The sequence below is a fragment of the Sylvia atricapilla genome, chromosome 2, assembly GCF_009819655.1.
Source record: "Sylvia atricapilla isolate bSylAtr1 chromosome 2, bSylAtr1.pri, whole genome shotgun sequence".
Classification (NCBI taxonomy): Eukaryota; Metazoa; Chordata; class Aves; order Passeriformes; family Sylviidae; genus Sylvia; species Sylvia atricapilla.
The window spans coordinates 15,389,468-15,415,047 of NC_089141.1; the positions used below are offsets into that span (position 1 = coordinate 15,389,468).

The 25,580-nt window shown below is 38.5% G+C and overlaps 1 protein-coding gene across 1 annotated transcript in view; it reads left to right on the plus strand.

The window, feature by feature from the left end:
• The first annotated feature begins 296 nt into the window (after positions 1 to 296).
• ROBO2 (roundabout guidance receptor 2) overlaps positions 297 to 25,580 on the plus strand; it is an 85,253-nt gene continuing 59,969 nt past the window's right edge. The window contains exons 1-5 of the mRNA XM_066340909.1: positions 297 to 446; positions 4,564 to 4,685; positions 11,212 to 11,443; positions 16,956 to 17,080; positions 19,820 to 19,991. Coding sequence (XP_066197006.1) covers positions 377 to 446; positions 4,564 to 4,685; positions 11,212 to 11,443; positions 16,956 to 17,080; positions 19,820 to 19,991 — 721 coding nt within the window. The 5' untranslated portion in view covers positions 297 to 376. The remainder of the gene's footprint in view (positions 447 to 4,563; positions 4,686 to 11,211; positions 11,444 to 16,955; positions 17,081 to 19,819; positions 19,992 to 25,580) is intronic.

Below are 25,580 nucleotides of genomic sequence, written 5' to 3' on the forward strand. Positions count from 1 at the left end.
AATTCACTTTACAGCTTTTTACCCTTTCCTTTTGAAGGTAGTTTTGAGAAATGGCAAAAAATTTTCCTTTTATTGCAAAGAGAAATACTTCTGCATTATGAAAACAGCCGCATTATGATTTTTAGCCCATCCCAATGTGCTAACTGAAACAGATATTTTTAATTTCACCGCACTTTTACTTCTTTCTGGACTTAGAGTCAGGGTTACAAAACAGGTCCTCTCACATCTTTATGTTTGTGTTGTATTAGTTTATAATCTTCCACGCTGTTCTCGTTGCAGTCAGTCTGTGAGCAACAGCTGGCAGACGGTGGCCAACCACGTGAAGAGCACCCTGTACACCGTGAGAGGGCTGCGCCCCAACACCATCTACCTGTTCATGGTCAGAGCCATCAACTCGCAGGGCCTGAGTGACCCCAGCCCCATGTCAGATCCTGTCCGCACCCAGGGTAAGGGGCAGGGCCAAGGCTCCCGTGCCTGAGCTGAAATGGAGAGAAGGAGCTGTGGGTAGACCAAAAAGTCAGTCTTGGCCGTTTGGCTTTAGCTCGCTCACTGAAGGAATCATCATTTGAGTTTGACCAATAAAGATTAAAGTAGTCCAATGTTTGCTGCATCAGTCTGGGCCTTAGGAAAGGAAGGTTATGTCCTTAACCCTTTGTACCGTGTAGACCTTTTGGTTTGCAGTTCACTTAGACTTGATTTGCCCCTGGTTTCTATTGAAAGCAGTGTGGGTTACCCTGTAGCACTGGTTCCATGCCTGAGATGTTTGTTTTCTGAAATGCTTTTCCCAGGGAATTTTCTGTAAACAGAAACAATGGTTTTGTAACTCTACTGTGCTATTCATTCCTTTTCCTAGGAGGGACTTCTTGATGCCCCTCTGGTCTGGAAAGTTTTGCCTTTGTTTCACCAATCAAATTGGTCTGTGTAAAACAGTATAAAAAGGAGACACATTCATAGAATAAAAGAGTAATTTTTAGCCTTCTGAATCTCAGAGTCTGTGTCACTGTAAAACAATGTCGTTGCCCAAGCTCTTCTGAAAAGCACTCTGAATACTCTCCTCAGTATCTTTCCTCTCCATGTCCTTTCTTCCTCTCCATTAGCAGGAGGACTTGATAACAAGTGTTTGTAACAGACAAGACACTGTGTTTAGAATTAGTTTTAATCAAAAGAAATGCACAGCACATGTTGATTAATCTGAGCCAACATTTAGGCAGACAATTCATATAAATTGAGGCATCTGCATACTAAGAACATATAGAATATATTAAACTGATAAAGGTATGGGCCTTCTATTTATATACCTACATTTCTGAATTCTTTGTATTAATCCATTGCATAAACCAAGAGAGAAGGCTGAAGTGAAATCCCTCATTTGTGGGGTGGTGATAGGATTGGTAATTGTGATCCTCCATTGCTACTGAGTCAGCAACTGAAGTCTGTTTGCTTTGCACAGAGCTCTAACTGAATATAACTTCCACAAACAGATTTCCCCTCACAGCATGGATTTTTTTTTTTTGTTTTTGCTTTGACAAAGCATTGCTTGAATACTTAATTCAAGAATTAAGAATTCAAGTTCAGTGTTAAACGTGTTGTAATACAGAAATTCATAATTCTTTGGAATCATAATTTGTTGAATCCAAAGTAATAGCTCCTGTCACAGTTAATTTAAAATTAAATCCTCTGTCTCTGTTTACTGTTATTCAGAGACCTCTGTCTCTGAAGATCTGAAGGTGCCCATGGGAGAGCATATCCTGAGTCAATCTCCAGCATGTTTGTTATAAATTGCTTGGGTCCTTTGCTGGATGGAAAGAGACAAACAAGAGTAGGGTGGTATTTATTTCTTTATCTCATAACCATCCAGCCTCCCTTATCCCAGCCTGGTCCTGAATAAATCTCTTCTGAATAGTTATACCCTCAAAATAGTGATTATGGCTGAAAGAGGAAAAACAGAGCTGCCTTCTCAAAAGCTGGAGGTGTGAGTTGTGCAGGGATTTCATGGCCTCACTATCCATGGACTATCACAAGTTTCCTTCTTTCTTTATTTTCCCATTATTATAGGGTGACTCATGCTTTTCATTGCAACAGCCTTTTAGTCTGCATAACTTATCACCTAACTAAAAAAAATAACAACTTTATTTGGCATTTGAGTGTCAAGTATAGACTTTGTATCTGACATACTGACAAGCAATTTGATTTCAGTAAAAACATGTCTTTTAATTAGCTACAGCATGTGTTGCAGCTTCCATTTCCAGAAGCTGTTTAGCAGTCAGGCACACTGAGACATGTACAGGATTTATAGCTTCTTTGCAAGCCTGCAGTTTAATAGAATTAAATCATAAAATCAATTGAAAATTAACATAATGTTTTGATGTGATTTCTAATTATGCCTGAATTCAATTCAGGCTCACAGAAGAAGCTGACACATGGTGGAAAGCCTATTCACAGTGGCCATGGAGAAATAACAAAGTAGCTATAGCAGTGCTATATAATAAAAACTTGCAACAGGTGTCTGTGGTAGCTGTAATAGCTGAACATTTGATGTCCTGGTATTCAGTATAGCAAATGCAAGTAATCAGATTTCATGTAAATTTTCACCAGTGAACTGCAAGTAGATAATCAGGTATTTTCAAAAGATTTACCTAATATGATTTATGTGAAATAAGGACAGATAAATCAGTAACTACTCTAAAGAAGGAGTTGATTTCTTGCTGGATTGTTAATAGATGAAGCTATATACTAAAAAACTCTTCCAAATATATATATATTCCTATCCCTGAAATCTAAATAATAACAAATAATTAGTATATTCACTGAAAGGTGATAAAAGAGGTGTTAGAAAAAATTACTAACCAATTTAATTGTGATCAGGATGTTACTTCTCGCACCAGTTTTGCTTGAGTCATGATTCTCATATTCCAATACTTAATCATGCCCTTAGAGATAGGGCAGCTGCTTTTCCACCAGGAGCCTCCTAGACATGTGAAAATGACATTACTCTGGCAGCATCACACATGTTTTCAAGTGTACATACCAGAAAACTGAATTCCACATGTACATCTTGGCATTCACTTCTTACTGTCATTAGTCCATGTTATCCTGTTACTTCTGGACACATGTGCCATTAAGATGATGAAATGCTGTTCATACAAACTACTTTGTGAAAATGTCTTTTCCTCTAAAGGGAATACACAGGTTCTTTGTTGGTTGTACCTTAACCTAACACAGGTTAAGCATAACTTAACCTAAAATGTAACCATGGGTAGCTGTAGATTTATTGTAGCAACAATCATAGCTTTTTGTGGATAGAAGCATAAATGATCATCCTCTAGACCAGTCTGAGCTGAAGTTTTATTTTATGATATCTCTCTTCCTTGGCTGCTTCAAATAAACATAATTTGTTAGACAACCACCTTCACTGACACTCATATTTGGATTATATTCCCTTTGGAGATCCATGGAGCCATTTTAATTTGGATATCAATAGAAGCCTGTGGCAATATTTTTTATTGGTGACTCAGAACCCATAACAATGCAGAATTATGAATGTGAATTATTGATCATCAAAAACTACTTACTTTCAAGATCTGGAGATGTGTGATTAAAGTTGTTATATTTAAAGGTTTCGTTTTTAAGACAGCTATTATTTCTTCTAAATAGCATTTAGAAGATAAAAAGAAATCATATGATCCCTATTCCCATACCTAAATACATCAGAAAACTCTTAAGTTCACAAGGACATGAAGTTGATCCAGAAAACGAGGAACTGTCTTTGACAATTGAATCCTAAGGGAAAACCAAGCAGAATTCAGAGATGCCTGTATAGGCATGACCATAATTTATCAGTCCTTTTTTGAATATCTCTGTAATCAGATTTTGACTAGAAGAAACAATTTCCCCACACACTTTTAAGGGCACATAATCTTTAAGAAAAAAATTTTTGTGGTAGATTGTTTTGTTTGCCTTTTACTAAATGAGAATCAGTTTGGCTTCCTAAATTAAATCTTTTTTTCCTCATGTTTGCACTAGATTTCATTAGCTATGTCTGTTAAGGGAAAATTTGCTTTGCAGGGGAAAATGCTATTCTTAGTATTTGGTTTCTTGTGTGCATGGCATGTGGGGAGAGGAAGCTTAGTGAAAGTTTGGAAACATATAATGACTTAATGTCATGTGTGCTCTAGCAAAATAAAAAAACACTGTTCATTTTCTTCAATTATACTAACCAATTTGGTTCCAGACATCTGTGCAGCGTTATTATTATCTGAGTACTTTGGAACTAGTGAGCATTGCATCTCTCTCATCATTTACCAGAGCTAAGAAAACTTTGCCATCTATCAGAATACTCCTTTAAACATATTTATATTTCATCATTTCCTAAGTGGCTAGAGGTGGATGGTTTGTTTGCATTGTTTGATATTTGTTTGTGTTTCAGCCTTAGTGCTGTATTTTTTTAAAAACAGTGCTAATAAAGGATGTTCAAGTCAGGTTGTTAGGCTACTCAGTAACTTCTATTGATGCCATATATAGCTCTTCTCATTAAAGTGATGCTTTCATATGTGTGCCTGGCAGATATCAGCCCCCCAGCACAAGGTGTGGATCACAGGCAAGTCCAGAAGGAGCTGGGAGATGTCATTGTACGGCTGCACAATCCTGTTGTGCTGACACCCACCACAGTGCAAGTCACCTGGACGGTAAAGCTTCTGCTGTTGTTACCTTAACAGTACTTTCAATCTGCCTATTTTTATCTATTTATCCCTAAAGTGGGTAACCTTCTGGTTTATCACCCAGGAAAGATCCAGTCTTGACCCTAGTGTGAGTGCTCTGACAATTTAGCATGCAGCAGTGTGTGTGTTTTTTTTTTATATATATATATATATGGCAATGAATTAGTCATTTACTCTTTCAGGTCTGGCAGGTTCAATGTCTTCAGTCTTCTGCTTGAAGCAAGTTAGCTATTTAACTAAAAAAATACTATGAAAAGGTGTATGCTTGAAGGATAATTGATCTCTGGATGCATGTCAAAAAATAATCAAAGTTAAGTATCAACAAGAAATTGCTGCATGAAAAAGTACTCTCTGCTTCAAGTCACAGTCACCTCTAACAATACCCTATTATTTAGTGACCCAAAAATCAAAAATATCTTTCCTACAGAGCACTTGCAGTGAAGTCAGAAGCACGTGGGGCTAGTGCCTGACACACTGTGTATCATCTGGTTTCCAGCACAAGCCTCACCCACGAGTGGATATCCTTTCATTAGAGAAGGCCAGAGTCTCTTGGGCAGTGCTTAACAACATTTCTATTTGAGGGGTCAAACTACTGGGTAGAATTTCTGATATAGTGTTTGGCTTTCAAATTGCTCTGTTTCCCTTCCTGTGGCTTGATGGAGAGGATTTGTAAGAGTAAGGGAGAATTCCCGGGGCACTGCTCACCAGAAAAGGGTTGCTTTGCTCTTGGGGCATCTGCCCAGAGGAAGAGCCATGAGTGGAAGAGTGAGAGAAAAACTGCCCTGCACAACATCAAAACAGTTGTATTCTATAGGATAAATTCTGCTAAGGGGGCATTTGCAGTGCTCAGGGTTTTTCTTCTACATGTCATATTGCTAAGAACTTAATGTGTGGCAGGGGATTATATGAGAGGAGATAAGAAGTGTGGTGATAGATTGTGTATTATAAGGATTACTGTTGTTTTTGCACAACTCAGCCATTATTATGGGGTCTTATGCGCCATCCTGTTCCGACAGATTTCAGTGGTCAGGGTACAGATTAGAATAAATAGAGAAACCCACAAAATTGTCTTTCATGGAAGATTATTTAGAGTATGTGTTACTGCATTTTGCCATCAATGATGTCAGCATGCAGCTTGGCTTTCTTACAATGGTGCATGTTTCAGCTGCAATTCCTCCAGAACAGGCTGACTAATCTTTGTGGCAAACCCTTTTCCCCAAGCAGATGGATCAGTAGTAGAAATTTCGGATGTTAGCAGAGAGTAATTGTAAACCTGGATCACATCCATGCAGTGCTCCTTCAAGTCCTCTTTTGGGTGTGGCATCTATCAGAAATACAGATTGATAGGCTGGCCCTTGCTTTAGCATATACTGCAAAAGGAAGCTCCAATATAAACAGAATTCAGTTTTGTACCATGCAACCAATGTAATTATGTATATATATATATATCTGTGCATTTCTGTGTGCATATGTAGCTGTGTGATATATATTCCTCTAAAAGAATTTCCTGGTGCCTCTACTGAACAAGTAATGAGTGAAGAAATGGTAAGGTAAAGACAAATCGTTGGAAATGCTATGGATAGCAGCTTATTGGGAAGATCCCTCAAAGCAGTGACACTGTGCCACCTGACAAGCACACAGACCTCTGCAGAGGCATTTTGGAATTGCCCAGGGGAAGAAAGACACAAAGAAAGATCTCTGAAGCAGCTAATTGGAAACTATCCAGCAACCAGAACAAAACCAATTAATTAACCATAGTCTCTAGGAAAAAAACCCCACTCTATCCAGAGAATAAAGTCCACACTATTAACATAAAATGGATAGATAGAGTAGCTATCATACAAAAGGACAGAAGTGCCATGAGTGTCACAAGACTCTTTGTGTTGGCTTTATGCAGTTCAAAGGGTGAATGCCAAGGAATGTCCTTGGTTACTGACTTTCAGGCATTCTGACTCACAGCAAATTAACACTACTTTCTTCCCTCCTTGATGGAATTGTTTTGGTTTTGCTTTCTCTTTATTTCTTTCAAATATGAGTTTAAATTTTCAGAAATGGTTCCCTGGTTCCCTGTGGCTGTGTTGCAATGTTAAAATATGCACATATATATACACACTTATTTTGAAAAGAAGGTCAGGCTTACAATGTCAGTGTTAAAAAATAAGAAGAGGAATGTCAAAAGTTAGGTTTTCATTGCCACTTAAATTTATTCCTCTTGTGTATAGATATTAAAATATAGCTGTAATTATCTGGTCACATAGAGGATCTCTTCTTCATGGAGCTATTAAACCTTTCTTTTTATCTTCTTTATTCTCTGTGTGGTGCCAGGTCTTATTAAATTCATACCATTGAAACCTTGCATTGAATAAAAAATTATTATTTTGTCTCACATCCTTGCTTATCTGTCATGCTCTCAACCGTAACATTTGTATGCTTCGCAAAAAAACCAGAATTTAACATCACAATGATAAAAATGTGTCATTATCCTAACTTTACACATAGAGAGGTGAGGTGCAGAGATAGTTATTGCTGATGAGACTTGTGGAGGCAGATATGCCCACTGTTATCAAATGGCTAATTTTAAGCCCTGGACATGATTTATTTTTACTTTTATTAAAACATTTCACATTGCAAGAGCATATTCTGTACTCCAAGAGTTTTTTTAGCTGACCTCAGCTATGGGTCAGCACTTCTAGCCTCAGTGGGCATTAAACTGAAAGTTTCATTAGTGACCAAACATGAAATGTTCCCCGGCATTATAAAGAAGCCCTGTGGCAAAAGCAGGAATCAAAAATCAGTTCTTCAACACGGCAAAAGAATTGCTGCTTTGAAGTCCTTACTGCCTTCTAGGAGGCTACCAGGCAGAAGGATAACTTATTTACCTCTGGTTTTTAATTTGATGTAGATTTTAAATGAATGTATTTCACTGGAAGCTTCAAGAATCAAGTCCTTTAGACAGTCTTCCAGATTATTGTCCCCATGTGCCTTGTTCCTGTAGGATACATAACTGCTAGTGCAGTTTGAATTTCCAGAGATTCCTGTGAGTCCACGCCAGGGAGCTCAGCGCAGAGTGCAAGCTACTCTGCCCAGCTGGAGAATTGCTCTGGGTATTGCTGTGGGAGCAGAGGATTTCTTAGGATATTTTAGCATAGAAATTTGCATGCTACAGAGGATGTGTTTATGGTGCAGATTAGCAGGTTTGCCTGAAAGGGGCTTGTATCTGCAGCATAAGCTGCATTATGAGTTTCCTGCCACCCTTTTGACTACCTGATAACCACTGAACCCGTCTTGTGTTCAGCTGGGGCATGTGCAGGGAAAATGAGCTTCCTGCTCTGCAGAAATGGTTTTGTAGATGCCTCCTGCACCACAGACTCATCATAAAGGGGGATGAGAAGGAGCACACGGGACCAGTTCTGCCTGTAGATCACATTAGGTCCGTGCTGAGCACCACTACCCAGGAACTGCCCTCTCCTGCCCTTTAAAGGAGCATCTGCATGTTCTGCCATGTCATGTCCCTTGAGGGAGCAGGTGTGTCTTCAGCCACTGTTGCAGATCTTTTGAGTTGATATCACCTACTAGAAATACTCTCTGATCTTAGTATTCAACACGGAGAATTCCTGCAATTGCTGAAATAATGCTGAGTAATTTGTGCAAGGAAGTGGCAACCATTTATCACTTTTCATTCTTTATCCTTTTATCAAGCCAAGAGTGCATGTTTCTGCAGCTCTGCCTGTGTGTGAATGTGTGCCAAACTTGGAGCTGCATAGCTGAATTAATGTCTTTAATGCTAAGCATATAGGGATATTTTTAGTAGTCTGCTCATGGTGTGACACATCATTACCACAGAAAGGGAGAAAATTGTGCAGTCACAGTCACTTTTTGTTATATATATGACCGTGTGTGTGCAACTGTAGGTAGACATACGCATAAGTATGCACATGTATGTGTATGTATATGTGAAATATACCTGTCCTACCCCTCACAAATAATTCTAGTTAATCCATGTAATTACCCAAGAATAATTTTTTTTATTAGTTTGAAAACTCTGAACAAAACAAAACAAAACAATAATCCACCTTTCTCAGTTACTGAAGTGGCCTCTGAGTAGTTTCCCAACATTTTTACCTTACAGAAGGCCTTGTTCATTCAGACTAGCTTTAACTGGGCATGAGAGAGAGCTTTGTATCCTGTCCTTGATACTGAATGTTACTGGATGCTTACAGAAAACATTAAAAACGCATATTTTCTTTTGTTCCTCCCAGACTCTGAATGATGAAATCACTGTCAATAATCTGATGTTTGGGCAGGTCACTCTGCCCTGCTGTAATCAAGCTACTAATTGAAAGCTCTGTGAAACTCAAGCAGGCCCCAAATCAAGCCAGGTTATAGCACCCATAAATGTGACAGCCTTGTGCTACTACTGCATTCTGCTTTCGTATTCCTTCTACCGTTTAGCCTTTCAGGTTAAGATCTTAGAATCCTGGGAGGAAAAGTTGTGTATGGACAATTTGTATGGAAGTAGATACAAAATACACAAAAGTACGAGGGACTGAAAATTGGTATTCTTTAGATGTTATCTGGGGGTCCAGCTCTTCTCAGTGAGTTGGGGGGTGGGTTTGTGTTTGTGCTGTGCTGTACAAAGCACTTTCTGTGCTGTGTTGTGTGGAATGCTACACAATGCTACTGTTAAGTCAATTCTGAATTTTCAGTTGTCTCCACTAGGCAGCAGTCAGTAGAGCTTAAAAATAGAGCAAAGACAAAATGGAAAGTTCTAACAGTTATGCCATCTTTCAGTGTAGCTTCTAACTCAGAAGTAAGGCAAGAATCAGACTCAGGGTTTGAATATTAAACATCATAACCTTATATTGTAATTTAGGTTTAAAATCTGTATTACAAAGTGGATGAAAGCATTATTTTTGCTGAATTTTGTAGTAAACGTGAGGTTCATAAAGTCTTTATATCCATAAAACATTTACTTAATCAAAGTCAAACATGGATAAAAACAGTTTACTCTGATTTACAGACTCCCTTCATCTGGAAACAGCTGCTTAATGTTCTTCTTAAAAACACAGCTTGATTCTTTCGGTATTAACAAGCTATTATTGTGAGTTATATCCCTCTTTCAGTGCATAAATTCACTTAAAGTGAATGCAGAGAAGTTTATAAAATGCAAGCTTAATGTTGTTGTAACATATGTTGCAAGGTTTTTAACAGTGACAGTTTTGATGAAAGACATTTCTGCCTTGCTTTCATAAATAAAGCTTTCTTCTTGCTTGCCTTGCTTTTTAATGTCTGAGAATCTGTGTCCCCTCTGAATGGCTCAATAAACTGGAACAAGATTATAGGAGGAGTATAATAGAGCTTGGTTTGTGTTTTCAGCCTTAATTCATTTATTCTTAAGAGAAGTCAAATCTTCCTCTAATTCTGGAATATCTTTGAGCAGGCAAATTGACAAGAACATAAGAATTATCCTACTTGTTGAGTCTTAGTTATAACACAGAGTTACCAAACAGACAGCTGTATAGTCTTGTTATTTGTGCTGCACTTTCTTTGCTCCTTATTTGGCAGCTACAGAAGCAGCTGGGTTTGGTTTACTTTTAGCAATCACATCAGTTTTGAGTTTTGGGGGGTTTTTTCCAGGAAAAATTTGTGCAAGAATCATAATGCTTTGATTTGGGTGTTTTTTTTTTTTTTTTTTCGGGAAGATAAATAGATGCATGCAACTTCTCCAAGATAAAACACATATAAAGCTTTTCTTCAAATAAAAATCCTGTTTATAGGATTAAATTGTTAAACTTCCATGGTCCAATCTTGAATGCTGCTTGCCTAGCAACAAATAAAATATAAAGCAAAACCAACATTCCATCTCCATCTGATGGCCGGAGAGCATCACAACCCCAAGATGCAAAGGGGCTGCCCAGGCTGACAACACAAGAAACAGCACATGTCTTTGGAAGTTGCTTTCTCTGCATCTGTCTCATGTTTATTTTAATTTGCTGTGCATTTCATGAGCTGTGAGCCAAGTAATGGACTAATTGTAAGCATGTACAGTATCTTCAAAGACTTGTCCTTCTCTGAAAAGAATTTGTTTTTCTTTTCTTCTATTTCAGCACATCAGTAGCCAAGATGTGCTTACTAAGTTTACAGGCAGCAAGCCTCATGCCAAAGTTTTCTTTCCATGATTTATTGGAGGGGTGGGGGCAGTGTTTTATGGCTTAAGGTGGTATTTGTCATGATATATAGAGCTGCAGAAAGCAAAACAGAAAGAAATATTCCATAACCAGTAATGTCAGACAAATGCTCTTTGTAGCCAGTTAATCAACAGTGACTTACAAGAAGGTAGTTAGATTATTAAATTTTGCCTCATAACTGTGAATTTTCTCTTTTTGATGAGGTCAGAATTACTCTGGTCGGCTGGGTTTTTTTAATTGTTGTGTCCTTTTACACAATGTCTTGTTTGTTTGTTTACTTCCCTGTGTTCATTGCTGTGTTCCAGGTGGACAGGCAGTCCCAGTTTATCCAGGGGTACCGGGTGCTGTACCGGCAGACCTCGGGCCTGCCTGCCCCAGCCGCCTGGCAGAACCTGGAGGTCAAGGTGCCCACCGAGCGCAGCGCCGTCCTGGTCAGCCTCAAAAAGGGGGTCACCTATGAGATCAAGGTTCGCCCTTACTTCAATGAATTCCAAGGCATGGACAGTGAATCCAAGTCTGCTCGTACCACCGAGGAAGGTTGGTGAAAGGGGCGGAAAAGAAATCAGCTTTCATAGCTGACGCTGGAGGTCATTCTGCGTGCGCATGTGTTCATCTCTGTTTCCTCCATGTGATTTCCTGTTTGTTGCACTCATTAAAATTTGATCTAATATTCAGCTTTGTGCTGTAACTACTCCCTGAGAAAGCCCTGTGCTGGTCTTATATTCTTCTAGGTTCTTATGTTCTTCTTCACCCTTCTAAAGTACAGGTGGCTTTTGGTCTTCCAAAAAGTGTGCACTTGCAGCCCTTCTTTTGTAACCACTGCTGCTGCAATAAATGACTTTGGTCTGCACTTTGAAAATAAAATAAATGCAAGCTCTCACAGATGAGTGTTTGATACTAAGCACATCTTTCTGAACGAGTAATAATGTAGATGAACAGTTGGCTGGGAAATGAGGAGTAGTGAAGGACATACATTTAACTAGTCTGGACAAACTCTAGTCTCAAGGGCACACCACTTCACAGTTTCTGTTAGCACAGTGTTCATGAAACTTCCCCATTCAGTACTGCACAGGATTCCCCTGAGCACCTTTCAAACCTCTCTGAATGAGTCAGGATTCAGACAGAGTGAACAGTTTATACTTCTGAAATGTTCGAGCTTTTATATCCCTAGCATATAGCCTTGTCTATAGTTGCACTAAAGCATTTGCACTCCAGGGCTGCTGGGTTTTTGTTGAAAAGACACTGGGGTGAGATGTAAGTAATTTTAATCATTTGCTGTTAGAACCTCACCTTTCTACCTATGTAATGCAAGTCTTTGCCTGGAGAATTTCCCCTGTAGGGTGGGTCCTAACAGTGAGGGTTCACCTTCTCTGTCACTGATTTTTTTTTTTTTTTTTTAAAGCAAGAGAAAGAAATACTGGTGAAGTTTTAAAATGTTCATATGGTTTCAATGAGTTTTGAGTGCACTCTTTCCTTCCTATTGAAAGTGCATCTTAATCATTTACAGTAGTCTCCTGAGGTTTAATTTAGTGCTGATTACCAAGTACTCTTTAATTCTAGAACAGACTTGCTTATTACTCACTTTTCTCTTTGATTTGTTATGATTATTACCCAACAAGTAAGTAAAACTGAAGATAACTTGTTTGCACTTTGCACTTTACGGATGAGGAAATTCAGTGTCCTGCAACATGTAGTAGAGTGTGCAGGAAGGCAGTTTTCAAGTCTGATTTGGAATTTGGGATTTTTGCAGGTAAATTTTTTTTTCTCCAGGGTTAAAATGTAGGATGTTCTCCTCTCACTAGCAGATTTTCCTCTTGTCCAATTTCAGTCAATTTTTGGTGTTTATTTAGTTCATCTAACTGTCTCTTGCTAAAGGTAAATTAAGAACTACTGAAAAAGAGAGGAGGTCTTATACCTCCTGTCTATTTCTATAAAATACTTGAGGAATGACATTCTCTTTTATAAACCTTAGCTCCCAGCAGAGTCTGTCAGGTAATTTCCTACTTTAGAGGACACTTTGTTCATGTGGAAATAGCTTTCCACATAGTGAAGATTTTAAAAAAATATTCCTGCCTGCAGATACGTATAACTCAGAGCCTAGGATCTTCTTTGTAGATTAATATAACCTTCAAGGAGTCAGTTTACAAGTATCTCCTCTCAAAAAACATCAGTGTAAGACCCGTAGTATTATCACCAGAAAAATCTCTTGTAAAAAAATTCTTCCTCTTCCTTGGGTGATAAAATTAGGTACTTCCATGAGAAAATTTAAACATTCAGTAGATGCAGTTTTGCAGATATTTCCTTTAATTCCTCATATTATCTTTGTAATTATACTGGTGTTCATGTATTTCAAAAATAGTATCAGCTAAATGTTTAATGATGGTGGTTTGCTCCTCTCCCACTGGAGAAAGATGGCAGTCTATTTAAAGGTGTTGTCTTGACTGTGATTCCATTTTGAAAATGAGCTTTTTTTAGACTTGACTTTTGAAAAATGTCAGCTATACTGTTTTTAGACCATAATTTGGAAAAGTGATACGAGTGTTGGAAGTTTTTTAGCGAGATCAAAGCAAATACCCCCGGTAAAGGCAAAGTCTGAACAAAAGGTAGTGGCAACTTTCTGCTGGATTGGATTTTACATGCATGTTACTTCTGAGATCTACCTTTAAAAATCAATTTTGCTGCAGTTAGCCTTTTCCTGTAGATCAGACATTTGTCACAGTTCAGTATCCATCCATCTCCTGCCTCTTTGGCCTTGTGAAGGTAACAAATGGAATTCTGTTTGGCTGCCTCTGGAAAAGATGAGCAGCGATTTGGGTTCTTTCATATCTGTAAGAAGAAGCTGAGCACTGGAATAATTGACCTGTCAAGAAGCAGGCAAGGTGTTCCCTACAAGCCAGCAGCAAGGGAAATGAGAAAACGGTTTTAAAAATGTTATTTTTCAATGTGATCTATTTAATAACTGCAGCAGTGTCAGACGAGTGGCTTAATTTATATCACGGTGCCAGCTTACAGAGTGATATTATCAGAGAGAGGAAGCTGAGCTGGTGCATACCAACGTGTACATGCATACAGTGGGAGCTAAAGCAAAGATTTTGTTTTATAATTTTCACTATTCCTTTCCTACTTTCTCTAGAGACAGATGATTTAATTTTTTTTTCAGTTGCATGCACTGTTAGATCTCCTTTGGAATAACATTGTGGAGTAGTACTTGTCCTGCATCTTGTTTGTCACCACAAAAATATGACAGGAGGGGAAGTCTCCTTAGCTTTTATCAGCTGCTCTCTGTCAGTTTCTCCTCACCTTAGTGCAGCACTTAAAATGATATTTCCACAGCTGCATTCATTAGGTGCAATTTTAATTTTGCTTCAAATTTAAGCCATGTCCTCAAAAAACCTCAAAAACACCAACATACACTGGTGGAATATTAACTAGAATGTTCATGCAGTTTAAATGAAAAGACAAATTAATACAGTATGGGTTTTTTTTAAATTTTAGACTATGGTATTCATTTTACATTTCTTTTGCATTCACACTCCCTTCTCCTCTCAGGTATGTGAATATAAGACATTGAATTTCTGAATGCCCTTTTTGTTTCATTAATGAAAGTAAATACGTTTGAGCAAGTTGTTTCATTGTACTTAAAACCAAAAATGAGTTATGCAGTGTTAAGCTTTGCCATTTTTATGATTATTATTTTCACATAAAATATTCTAATCAATATCACACACATATGTTTATTCACGGTTTTGTTGTTACTGAATAACTTGAAGACTTTTAAAATGCTAATTTTTTTACTGTGTGGCACATTATTTCACTTGCCATAAAATGCACAATGCAACTACTTATTTCACCAATTTTATGCTTTTCACGATTGCAGGGAGTAGCCCAAGGCCATCTTTCCATGCTTCAATCGAGCTGGCAAAGAGTCAAATTGTCCACAATACAGTTCCATTTCTCCCCTCCAGTTCACTGTTTCTCTGCATCAGGCAAGGTCACAAGGACTCTACCTAGCACTATTAGCTTCGCAGCTGAACCAGCATCTGAAAATGTAGTTGTCGAAATGTGAAGCCTCCCAGGACTGTAATGTGTTTCATTTTTCATCTAAAATATTTTCTTTCCTGCTGTAATCTTGTATGGTTCCTTGTCCTCACCTCTGACACCCTAGTCTGAAGTTGTGTGATCCTTGCAGCAGAGCACTCCAATTTTTCAGGGTTATCAGGGTAAAGATTTGAGCTTGGCTCCATGAGCCTCTGCCAGGTCAAGTGCTGAGGAGCTTCTGACGTGGGAACACAGCCAGCCTCAAAGAGAACAACAGGAATAACTGAACTGACTCGGGAGACTTGAGCACTTCTGGTATCTGTAGCTGTGCTTATTTGTGTTAAACCTGCCAGACTTTAATACAAAGATGCCAGAGGCTCTTGGCTTTTCTGAGAAGCATGGTCCAAGGATGGGCATGGACTCAGGGATATCTGTTCAAGATAAGACTAGAGTTCTGTTGCCATAAAGTTTAGCAGTGAAGCAGTCATTCCGACCAGGGGGCTCACACGATGTGAAATGCCCCAAACCACATCATTATCTATGTTTGAAGTTGGGGCAGGAGAGTGATAAATATTTTAGGTTCTGGTATGATGTCTACCCTAAGTTTTTGAAATCAGCTTTCGTATTTCATGCGAAATGTTTTAAGATCAGTTTAAATGCAATGAAAAATATATGGAAGAAAAAATCCATAAGTATTTATTTAACACAAAGGCACCTCCCCTAGAACTGAAAGTGTCTAAGCAACAGGCTCTTGTGAACTGGAAAATTGTCCTGGAGAGGTATCACTCTATGCTTGCTTTATTAGTTCACACTTTTCTGGCCTCTTTCTATTAGTTTTGTTGAAGACTGGGTAGATGGACAGGGAGAGATGGAATAAATAAATTCTAGGACCAGTTCCAACAGCTGCTATCCATCAGCTTTTCCCCCCAGGGGCTATACCTTAATATAATACAGTCGACCTCGGTGGCCTAGCTTGCCACTGTGGTGGAGTGTCAACGCTTGCCTGGGAAGGGAAGGATGGGGAGGGGGCTGCAGGAAGTTTTCGGTGGCTGAGAAGGACCGTATTTACAGTCCTCTGCCACGGCAGCCACAGCCATGCTGGGGGAGCCCAGTATGGGTAGAGCAAATGCTCACAGAGACTTTTCCATAGCAGAGCTCCTGCCCCACTTCCCAAGCAGAGTGTCCTGAGCCAGCAGAAGCACCTTGTTGCTAGTGTAGTTGCAAGAGGGGCTTTGCCAGCATAGCTCTGGTCACTAATAACTGTGATTTTTATTTTTTTTCCACATTTCTAGACAACAAGCAGGGCTGGCAAGCAGTTGTCTTGTAGAATTTGCCTTGATTTGCGGTGACCAGCCAAACAGCTGTGAATGGCTGAACTGAACAGGAATCTGAAGAGAAAGCAATTTGCCTAGAGGCAGAAAAGGACATAAATATATATGTGGCCTAACTTAGCACCTGCTCTATTCACTGGTATTTGATGTAAAGCCATGAACATTTCAACCCTTTTCCAGTTCTTAGTTGCAAGTTCTATGTTTAAACCTGGTATTGTCTTCCTGGAGAACAAACAAAAAAGGGTCATTAAGTGTTGGCTGCTCACATCATTATTAGACCATGTAAAAATAGAAGAACCAAAACAGTTTTCAGGGCAGGTGAAGCAGCCTCACATCTGACTTAGTTCATATATCCATAGTTATTCATGCATATTATGGAAAAGAAAGGCAAACGTGAGAACAATTCCAGTACAAACTTAAGAAATGCCAAATATAAATGAATGAGGAGAGATTTGTATTGATTCTCCATTGCCACAAATTCCACGTTGTTATTCAGCCCTATGCTTCTCTTCAGAAGGGCATTTTTCAACATTGGCAGTGCCTGACAAAAGTGCATCCCTAGACCTGCAGGGAGTGTGAGTTTTCTATACTGTCTGCTTGCTCTTGCAGTGCTTCTGCAAAATCCATGCCCTAGCAAATGGAGTAATGCCTTGCTTGTTTGATCTCTCTCCTTGGTGTAGCTCCAAGTGCTCCTCCTCAGTCTGTCACTGTCCTGACAGTTGGAAATCACAACAGCACGAGCATCAGCATCTCCTGGGATCCTCCCCCTCCAGACCACCAAAACGGAGTCATCCAGGAGTACAAGGTACACACGGTGTCTGGTGGGAGGGTTGAGGAAACAGCCTGCTCAAATTACAGAACAATAGCACTGTTTATGTATTTAGATTCTGACAGCATTTACAGCTGCCTATATAATTATATGGAGAAAGAGGACTGACTGCTTATGGATTTCTGTATCATCATTATTATTATTATTATTACTAGTATTACTACTACTACTGTTATACAAAAAAAGCAAAAACACCATGAGATCAATATGAAAGAGAGCTGTAATTTCTAGCCAGTTTAAAGTTCTTCTATTTCTAGCTTTTCTCTGCTGTGGAACAAGAAGAGAGGGTATTTTTTGTAAGGGGCTTCTAAAGACAGGCAGTGAAGTTCCTGTCTTGGAGTACCTTCCATCTAGCAGCAGAGCTGGCAGGAAATTTGCTTCTTATTTCCTCTGCAAAAGTCCTAATCTAACACTTCAAGGTCAAGTCAAGGACTGTGGCTCTGGGAGAATTCAAGGCTTCTTCCAAGTACTGTTTCTGTCAGGCTTCACAACTTTAAATGCCATGTTGTTTGCTCTGAAAAACAGGTTGAACATAACTAGTATATCCCAAGCTTGCTGCATGAGAGTTGCTTGCATTGGTGGTATTTTCTTATTTTTTCTTGCTGTGATGGCTCAAAATAGCCACTCCTTATACATTAAATATTGTTGTAGTCTGTAATTTCATACTAAGATCACTTTTGCACAAGGATATTTTCACAACATTACAGAAAAAGCACTCTGTTATTCAGGTGGAGAAAATGATTGGGTGAGGTTCAGCCTTGCCACAGCATGGAGCACAGTTTGGTAAATTAAACTTGCTGTGGCTGGCCTATATAAACCAAGTGTGAAATGTTTAATTGAAATGGATCAGGGCAGCTTTCTTGACAGTCCCACAAAGGGTGGAAGTGGTGACTGCAGCTTATTTCACATAAAAAGATTTTTTTTTCCCCTGCTGTGTCTTGAGGCAGCACAACATGAAGAAGGGAGAAAGTGCTTGGCTTATAAATCAGATAATGGTTCGACCTCTTCCAGCTTTCACTTGGTGAGAGGGATGCAGTAAATGCTCACAATGTTTATGTTTAGCATAGCACTTCTTTTGTTTTGCTTTTAGTCAATATCAAGATTCATTAATCCCAGTGTTTTATAGATAAAATTTTCATATCAATTAATAATTATCCTTTGGCTTAATTAATCTTGATCCTGACTCCAGTAAAAGTCAATATAAACCATCCAGGGTTATAGGCAAACGAGTAAAGCACACTCCTAAACCACAGAACATGTAGATATGAAACCAAGTGGGCTGATAGCTAATAAAAGCCAGGTTCCAGGTGAATGCTCAGGCCTCTGGGCTGTGTATAAAACCAGCTGGAATCACTACAAATTACAGCCCTCCTGTGTTAGATTAGATGGCTGCCTGAGTAGTGAACTGGCTACAGTGAGTGGTGCAGGGTCTCTAATATTTACTCGAGTATAAAATAATAGCTGAAGTTCCACAGTGCATTTTCTAAGAAATTCAAAGTAGATCTGTGGATTCCACTTCAGACATCAGAACGGCTGTAAATTCACTCATGAATTAAATGCTTTTAATTAGAGGCATCTCACAGCTATTGTAACCTAAGACCAGGACAGACAGGGAGTGAAAGAATGAATGCAGTAGTTACTCACCTTAGTGTATTCTGGCTGGCAAATAGAATCAACTTAGGTTTAGGAAAGCAAGAGAATTTTTTTACTCTTCAAATCTTTCTCAGTGTTTCCAAGAAAAAAGGATAAGGTGTGGTAAAACCTAAGCAGGGTTAAAAGTAAATGTGAAGATATTATGGCTTAGATGCATTAGTTTGTCACTGAGAGTGAGTATACCGATAGTGTTTTCTTCTGCTGTTATTTCTATGGAAGTTCACATGTGATATATTTATGCATTGATTTTTTTGTGTGGTAGTAAATGCTTTCTTTAGTAATACAGAAGCAGTATTTGCAGATAGTATTAACTGAAGAAACCTGCCTAAAAGTTAGTTTCAAAAACCCTTTGGAAAATCCTATAAAAAAAGCAAGAGGAAGACATAACACTCTGAACTCATAGACTGTTTTCATCACAAAATTACAGTTGTGATTATAGGGTGGATTTTCTGTTTAATTAGGTAATATTTGAGTGAGAAACTGATGTCTGGATTCCTAAACAATGTAAATAATCACAAAGGCAGCAGTAGATGTGAGTCTGTGCTTATTCCATTTCAGAAATTTCAGATATCCCTCTTGCACAATGACAGGAATTTGAAAAGAATTATGAACATTTTTTGGTCTTTAGTGCTTTAAGAAGTGTTTCGACCTCTGCTCATATTGTTTGGTATCCTTTTGCTATTCAGCAGGAAATTTAGAGGAAAAAATGTGGTGGTTTTTTTTAACAAAAGGTTTGATAAACAAGATTTTGATTAACATATAACACCTCTTTTCCACTTGGATGATCTGGTCTGTGCTTCTAAGAAGTGTAAACACAGAATTTGCACTCCATGGAGAGCCAGAGTCCAGAGAAGTATTTCCAAGCAGTCTTTGCAGCTGGCTTGATCCTGTGCTAATCTGTCATACCTTGCCGAGCTAAATTCTCCCAATTTCAGACATTCCTGGACAGCAAGATTGTCAAGTAGTCCCAAATAAGTGATTGCCATGAAATACCTTGATATGTCATATCTGTGCGCAATATGAAGAATTTCACCTCTTTTAACACATCAACTTTTGTCCCAGATCTGGTGCCTAGGTAATGAGACTCGATTTCATATCAACAAAACAGTAGATGCAGCCATTCGGTCTGTAGTAATAGGTGGCCTATATCCAGGTATCCAGTACCGTGTGGAAGTTGCTGCCAGCACCAGTGCAGGTGTGGGAGTAAAAAGTGACCCACAACCCATAATAATTGGTAAGTTATTGTCTGTTCTGTTATTTTATTTTGCCTGTTTGTTTGGTTGGCTTTTTTATTTTTTTTTTTTTCTCTCGGAAATGCTTTCATACATCCCTTCTGAATAAAAATCTGTGGGGCAAAAGAGGAGATTTGACTAGAACTGGTTAGTTAGCTTTTATGTCCCGCTGCCTGATGGTTTTGTCTTCTCTTCCTGCAGAGTTCTTGCAGACCATGAAGGGAAGTATGTTCCCAAGACATGAAAAAATGCAGATTGCCTAGTGAAACTGTTTTAATGTTTTGGGTTTGTTTGGGTTTTTTTTAACTAATTTACCGCTTCTGCAGGCTGGCATATGTGTGGAACAAACAGCCCAAGCTCCCTTTTCCTTCTCTTAAGATGGCTGGAATATTGCCTTACTCATTCCACTGGGATGGAAAGGCACTATTTACCATTGTTTTCTGAGTGTCTAAAGTCAATGTTTCTCAGACATCCCAAGAAGATAAGCCTCCTCTGTCAAAGAAAAAGTGGTCTCTAGACCAATTAGAGAGCAAAGGTAGCATTATCATCCCAGCCTTTGAAAGAGTTGTTTCTTGGTAATGGTCTCCATGCAGAGCTAATTTCCTGACCTGAGGGAAACACAGGTTTCTTCAGAAATATTTTCCTGAGTATAAAATATATGAAGGCAGGAACAGTATGGAAGACTAGAAGTAATTATGTTTAACAAACCTGAAATGAGCTGTGCAAAGCAGCATCTCTTTTGAGTGCACAATACAGGAATTGCGTTGCCTTTATCTGTATAATCTAACTTAGTTCTTACTTAAATGGACTTTTGTTTGTTTGGGAGACTTCTGTTGTTAACTAAATATTTTCTTTCTAGAAAATGCTGTCAATACCCTGTCCCAAACATGGACTGGTTTATTATGTGTAGACTCTTAGAAAAGGCAGTCCCATAAGCATTGCTTAAATGTTTACTGATCTCCTGATTCCCCATTCATTAAAACAGAAGCTAGGATACTCCAGCTTTGAAGTCTCACTGGAGACAGAAGTACACGAGTGGAAGTGAAGGTAGCATTTGGTTTAGAAAAGGCAGCCACAGAAATATCAAAGTAAAGAGGGAAAAAAGATATCTAGGAGTGAAAACAAAAAACTAATTTTTGACCTTTTTTTTTTTTTTTTTTTTTTTTTTTTTTTTTAAATATATTCCTAAGGGGTCCATCTAACCAGGCATGAAATACACTGCACTTATTCCAGCAAAGCACAAGTATGTTGCATTTTAGGTACCTGGGTAGCCTTGTGTCACTTAATGTTTTGTGAGTTATACTTGGACCAAAGGTCTTTGCTGGATGATTCCCAGAGTTTTTAGTGATATTTATTTGTTCCTTAAATGATCCCAGAATATCTGCTTCAACAGGTTTGTCTGGTGACATTTTTTGCACATTTGAGAGTCATTTGCATGAAAAGTAATGGAGAGCAGTTTCTGTTGGGGTTATGTTTCTGTTGTCATTTCTGCTTCTCTTTTGGGAGCCTGAAGCTGGATGTGTTTATTACATATATGGTCTGTATCTGCCTTTTCTTCAAGTCTGATTTTGCTATTGATTGTGAATTGCTATCAGCTATTTCTCAGACTATAAATTTGCTTGAAAAATGTAACAGTGTTTAAGTGATACCATTTCTGAAAAACTTGAGTTGGCACCATTCAATGTTTGAATGGGAATCGAAATTGTAAAATATGAAAATTATTTTTAAGTAAATTTGCAAAAAATTACGTAAAAAAATCCAGTTACATGGATTTAAAATGAGCTAATGAATAATATCAGAGCATCATAATGAATGGGAAAGCATTATTGAATTATTATAGTATAACAGAGTTCTATATGGTCTGGTGCTTATCTATAGCATTTAACAACTTGCAAACAGAATGAACAGCTCCAGAAATGCTGAATTATGGAGAGAACAGGTCAGTGGTGCAGGAGAATTAAGCTGTGTTTCTAAGCAGTAAAAACTTTAATAGTCATACAGAGTTTAATTTAATAGAAATACAGAGTATAGTGTATAAAAAGAGATGTTATTTTTAAATACAAGATTCATTCTTCTAAAAGTGTTTTGGGGTTTTTTTTCTGAAAATAACTCTTTTTCATGGTGGATGATCAGCTACTGGCTTCCTGGAGTAATTTTAGATAACAGACCTGTGACAATCCAGATAGCAAAAACAGGAGGATAGGAAGCAGTAGGAAGTATATTATTCCTTTTGCTAGAAATTGTCTCACTGTTACAGGAATCTTGTGCCCACACTTGAAGCAGGACATTGAAAAAATTTATGGAAGACTCGAAGAAAATCACAAATAAAACTTTTATGATCATTAATGATATGCTAAAACACCTTCCCTTGGAAAACCAGAAGTGAAATTGGAGATAAGGGCAATGCTGGTTAATGTTGTAGTTATTATTTCTCTTCATCAGTTGCCCTGGTCCCTCTTACATTCCATCATTGGCATAATAATATGAGGAACAGCTGCAAACTTTCACAGTAATAGGTACAATCGAATCTGATGTGTCTAATTAATTTTTGGTCCGACAAATTAGTTTTGTTCTTCATTACTCTCCAATGGGAGGAAGACATTATATTTCATTATGTTTTTGTCTTCAGGAACAATGGAGCGTTACAGGTCGCACACTTCCCTTGTCTGTGGTCTAATTAGTTGAACTGACAGCATTGTTACAGAACCACCTGCAGTATATGAAATAGTACACTGGTACCTTGCATGACATATTTATTACTTCTGCTTAAATATTGTATAAAGAAGTACAAGACTAATGCTGTTTGTTTCCCCAACCCCCAGCAATTATATTAATTTCATCAAAAGTCAGTGGGTAACATTCATCTGTCTCCATTTATTTTTTCCGTCATCAAATTCACAAAGCATATGTTATTTTGACATTTAAATGAATATTACTTTTGCAGTTGTAATTGCTAGGCACGGAAGGGTAAGAGCAAACAGCCAGACTTGAAACTTTAGAAGGTAATTTGGTGACAGATTGTATCTTCCTTTAGAAGACAGGCAGAGCGTACAATCCACTGAAACCTCTTCCCAGGCTCTTTGCAGTTTGCTCTCATGTCCTCCATTTTCAAAATACTGTTTTCTGACCTTAGAGAAGACAGGATCCTCAGATGTTTTTGGAGGCTTTAATGAAAATAACTTGTTCTTGAATCCAGGAGCATCCACTCCCAGAGGTGGTGTTTCCAAAGCACTTCCCTGCCTGCTCTTCTGCTTGGTAGCACGGCTGTGTCTGAAGCAATGCCAAGACTACCTGTTTCCTCACTGTCCCACTGCTTTGGCCTCTCCTACAAAGGGCACAGAAATTAACTGCAAGTTAATGGTAATTAGAGCAACTCCAACTCCCATGCTGATTTCTGCTAGAAAATCGATTTTGTGTCTGGGAGAGCATGCCATGGAGAGCCCCTTTCTATTAGTTTTACTGTCAGCCCTTCCTCTTTCAGCACTGGGGTGCACCTATGAATTGGTTCCTTGGGCAGAAAAAACCATGGAAAATCAGATAAAGCAGCCACTGCTGCCTGCTCTTTCCTTGCTCACTCAGTTTGATTCACACATACTGAATCAGGCCTGGAAGCCATTGAGCCTTTGGCAGTGACAAGACAGAAAATGCAAGTATGGGCAAAGGACAGCTGCAGCTCCCAGAGCCTGATGCTAGTAAAGCTTCCCGGCGTGCCCAGTTTGGACTGGTGCAGGACACCAGCACTGGTGCACTTTCTGTACATCTGGCAGCATCTTTCTGTGGGACCTATTCTGCTTGTGGGGAGCCTGTTTTGTTCCTTGCCCAGAAAGACTGCAATCAAGCCAAGGTCTAGCACTGCTTCCACAGTCTGCAAAAGCAGACAGTCGTCAGTACTAAATATTGGCATGGTGCTGAAAAAGAGGAAGCCAAATAAACTCACTGGGGTCATCAGCAGTGTGATAGCAATGGCAGGCAGGGCACTGCATTTCTTCCTGAGTAACCCAGCCCAGCTCTGAACACCATGAGTGCCTGAAGCTGCGTGTTGGCAAGAGCAGGGCTGGGCAGAGGCAGTCCTACAGGGACCTTCTCAAAGGATCCCCTTTAATAAAACACAGCTGTGTGAGCACCAGGTAACCCGCAAGGTGGTGCCCGTGGAAATGGGACTGGAAGCGTCAGACTTCTCAGATCTGCTTCAGCCAGACACCCTGAGTGCTGGCTTTAGGCTGAAGACTGAAAGCTCTGTTGGAAGAAGTAAATCTAGCCATTGCTGAATTATAGAAAAGGAACATGTACGTTTTTCACAGCATAGTGTAATGATACAATACTTCCAATAATTTCCTCGGTGTGGCTGTTTCAGTGTTTTACTGCAGTGTTCAACTACCTTTATGTGTGTGATAGACTCTCATAATTGAGAATCATATTGTTTGCATCTTCTTTGTCTCAGTAGAGTTGCTACTCTTGCAGCTCTTCAGCGTGCATACAGGCATCTGGTAATATTGCATAAACATTTCAGGGATTGAACCATATAAATGCTTTTACTGGAAATGATGGATAACGTTTCATGAATTTCAAAACTGCAGATGTGGGCAGTTTTTATGCAATATACACAGAATAAAATTTGGGGTTTTTTTTTTAGAAAAATATGTTCTGCATTTCCTAATTTTAAAGCTAACTATTTTTGACAATTTGAAAGTATTGGCCCTAGAACTATATGCTATAACATTTCCTGGATATCCATTCAGATTTTTATGAGCATTTGTTTTCAAGCCAAATGCCAAGCTTTTTCTTTTAGAAAAGTTCTCTTTTAGAGAAAGAGGGGCAAAAAAAACCAATGGGAGCATCTACTGGAATTTACAGTTTCCTACTGTAATATACTATTCAAGATCCTATATAGTAATTTTTGGGTGCATGTCACTTAAATTGTGAACGAGTTATAATTATTTCTTGCAGGTTGATGTTAAGAATTGATATGCATATTCTGGTGAAAAAAATAGCATCTGTTGCTGTGATTGTTTAGTGCTTACAGTGAACTGTGTGATTTTCTGCTTTGTGTCAAAAATGGTACACTTAGAATTTGTATGAACTGTTTTGCCCATGAAATAGTTGCTGGAAAATGCATCTTTGCCCCAGTGGAAAGTGCATCTATTTTATTGTTTATTTCAAATTTGCAAGCTACCATTCAGGGAAAACAAATGGGTTGAGTAAGAATTTTTGGCCATCCTCTGATGTTGTAGCATATTTTGGATTTGGATTACTCATGTGGAAAAAGCTATTTATTGATTGCTTGTTTTATTTTTTATTAGTTTTCTGTGATCCATCTTCTCATTATTGTATTCTGTCTACAATTATGGAAAAACAAACTAACAAATATGCATATTGTTTAAAAAAAGCTCTGGATTGGCATCTGTTAGATAACTTTGGAGTGTGCTGTGTGTCTGTCTTTGCAAATATATATCTGCAAAATGCCTATGGATTTACTGTAGAAACACTGAGATTGTGGTGTGCATTGCTATTTCTTAAAGTTCTTCTACTGTGGCTAATTCTTTTGAGATCCATTGCTATTTTTTAAAAACTTGTAATTTGCAGTACTGGTT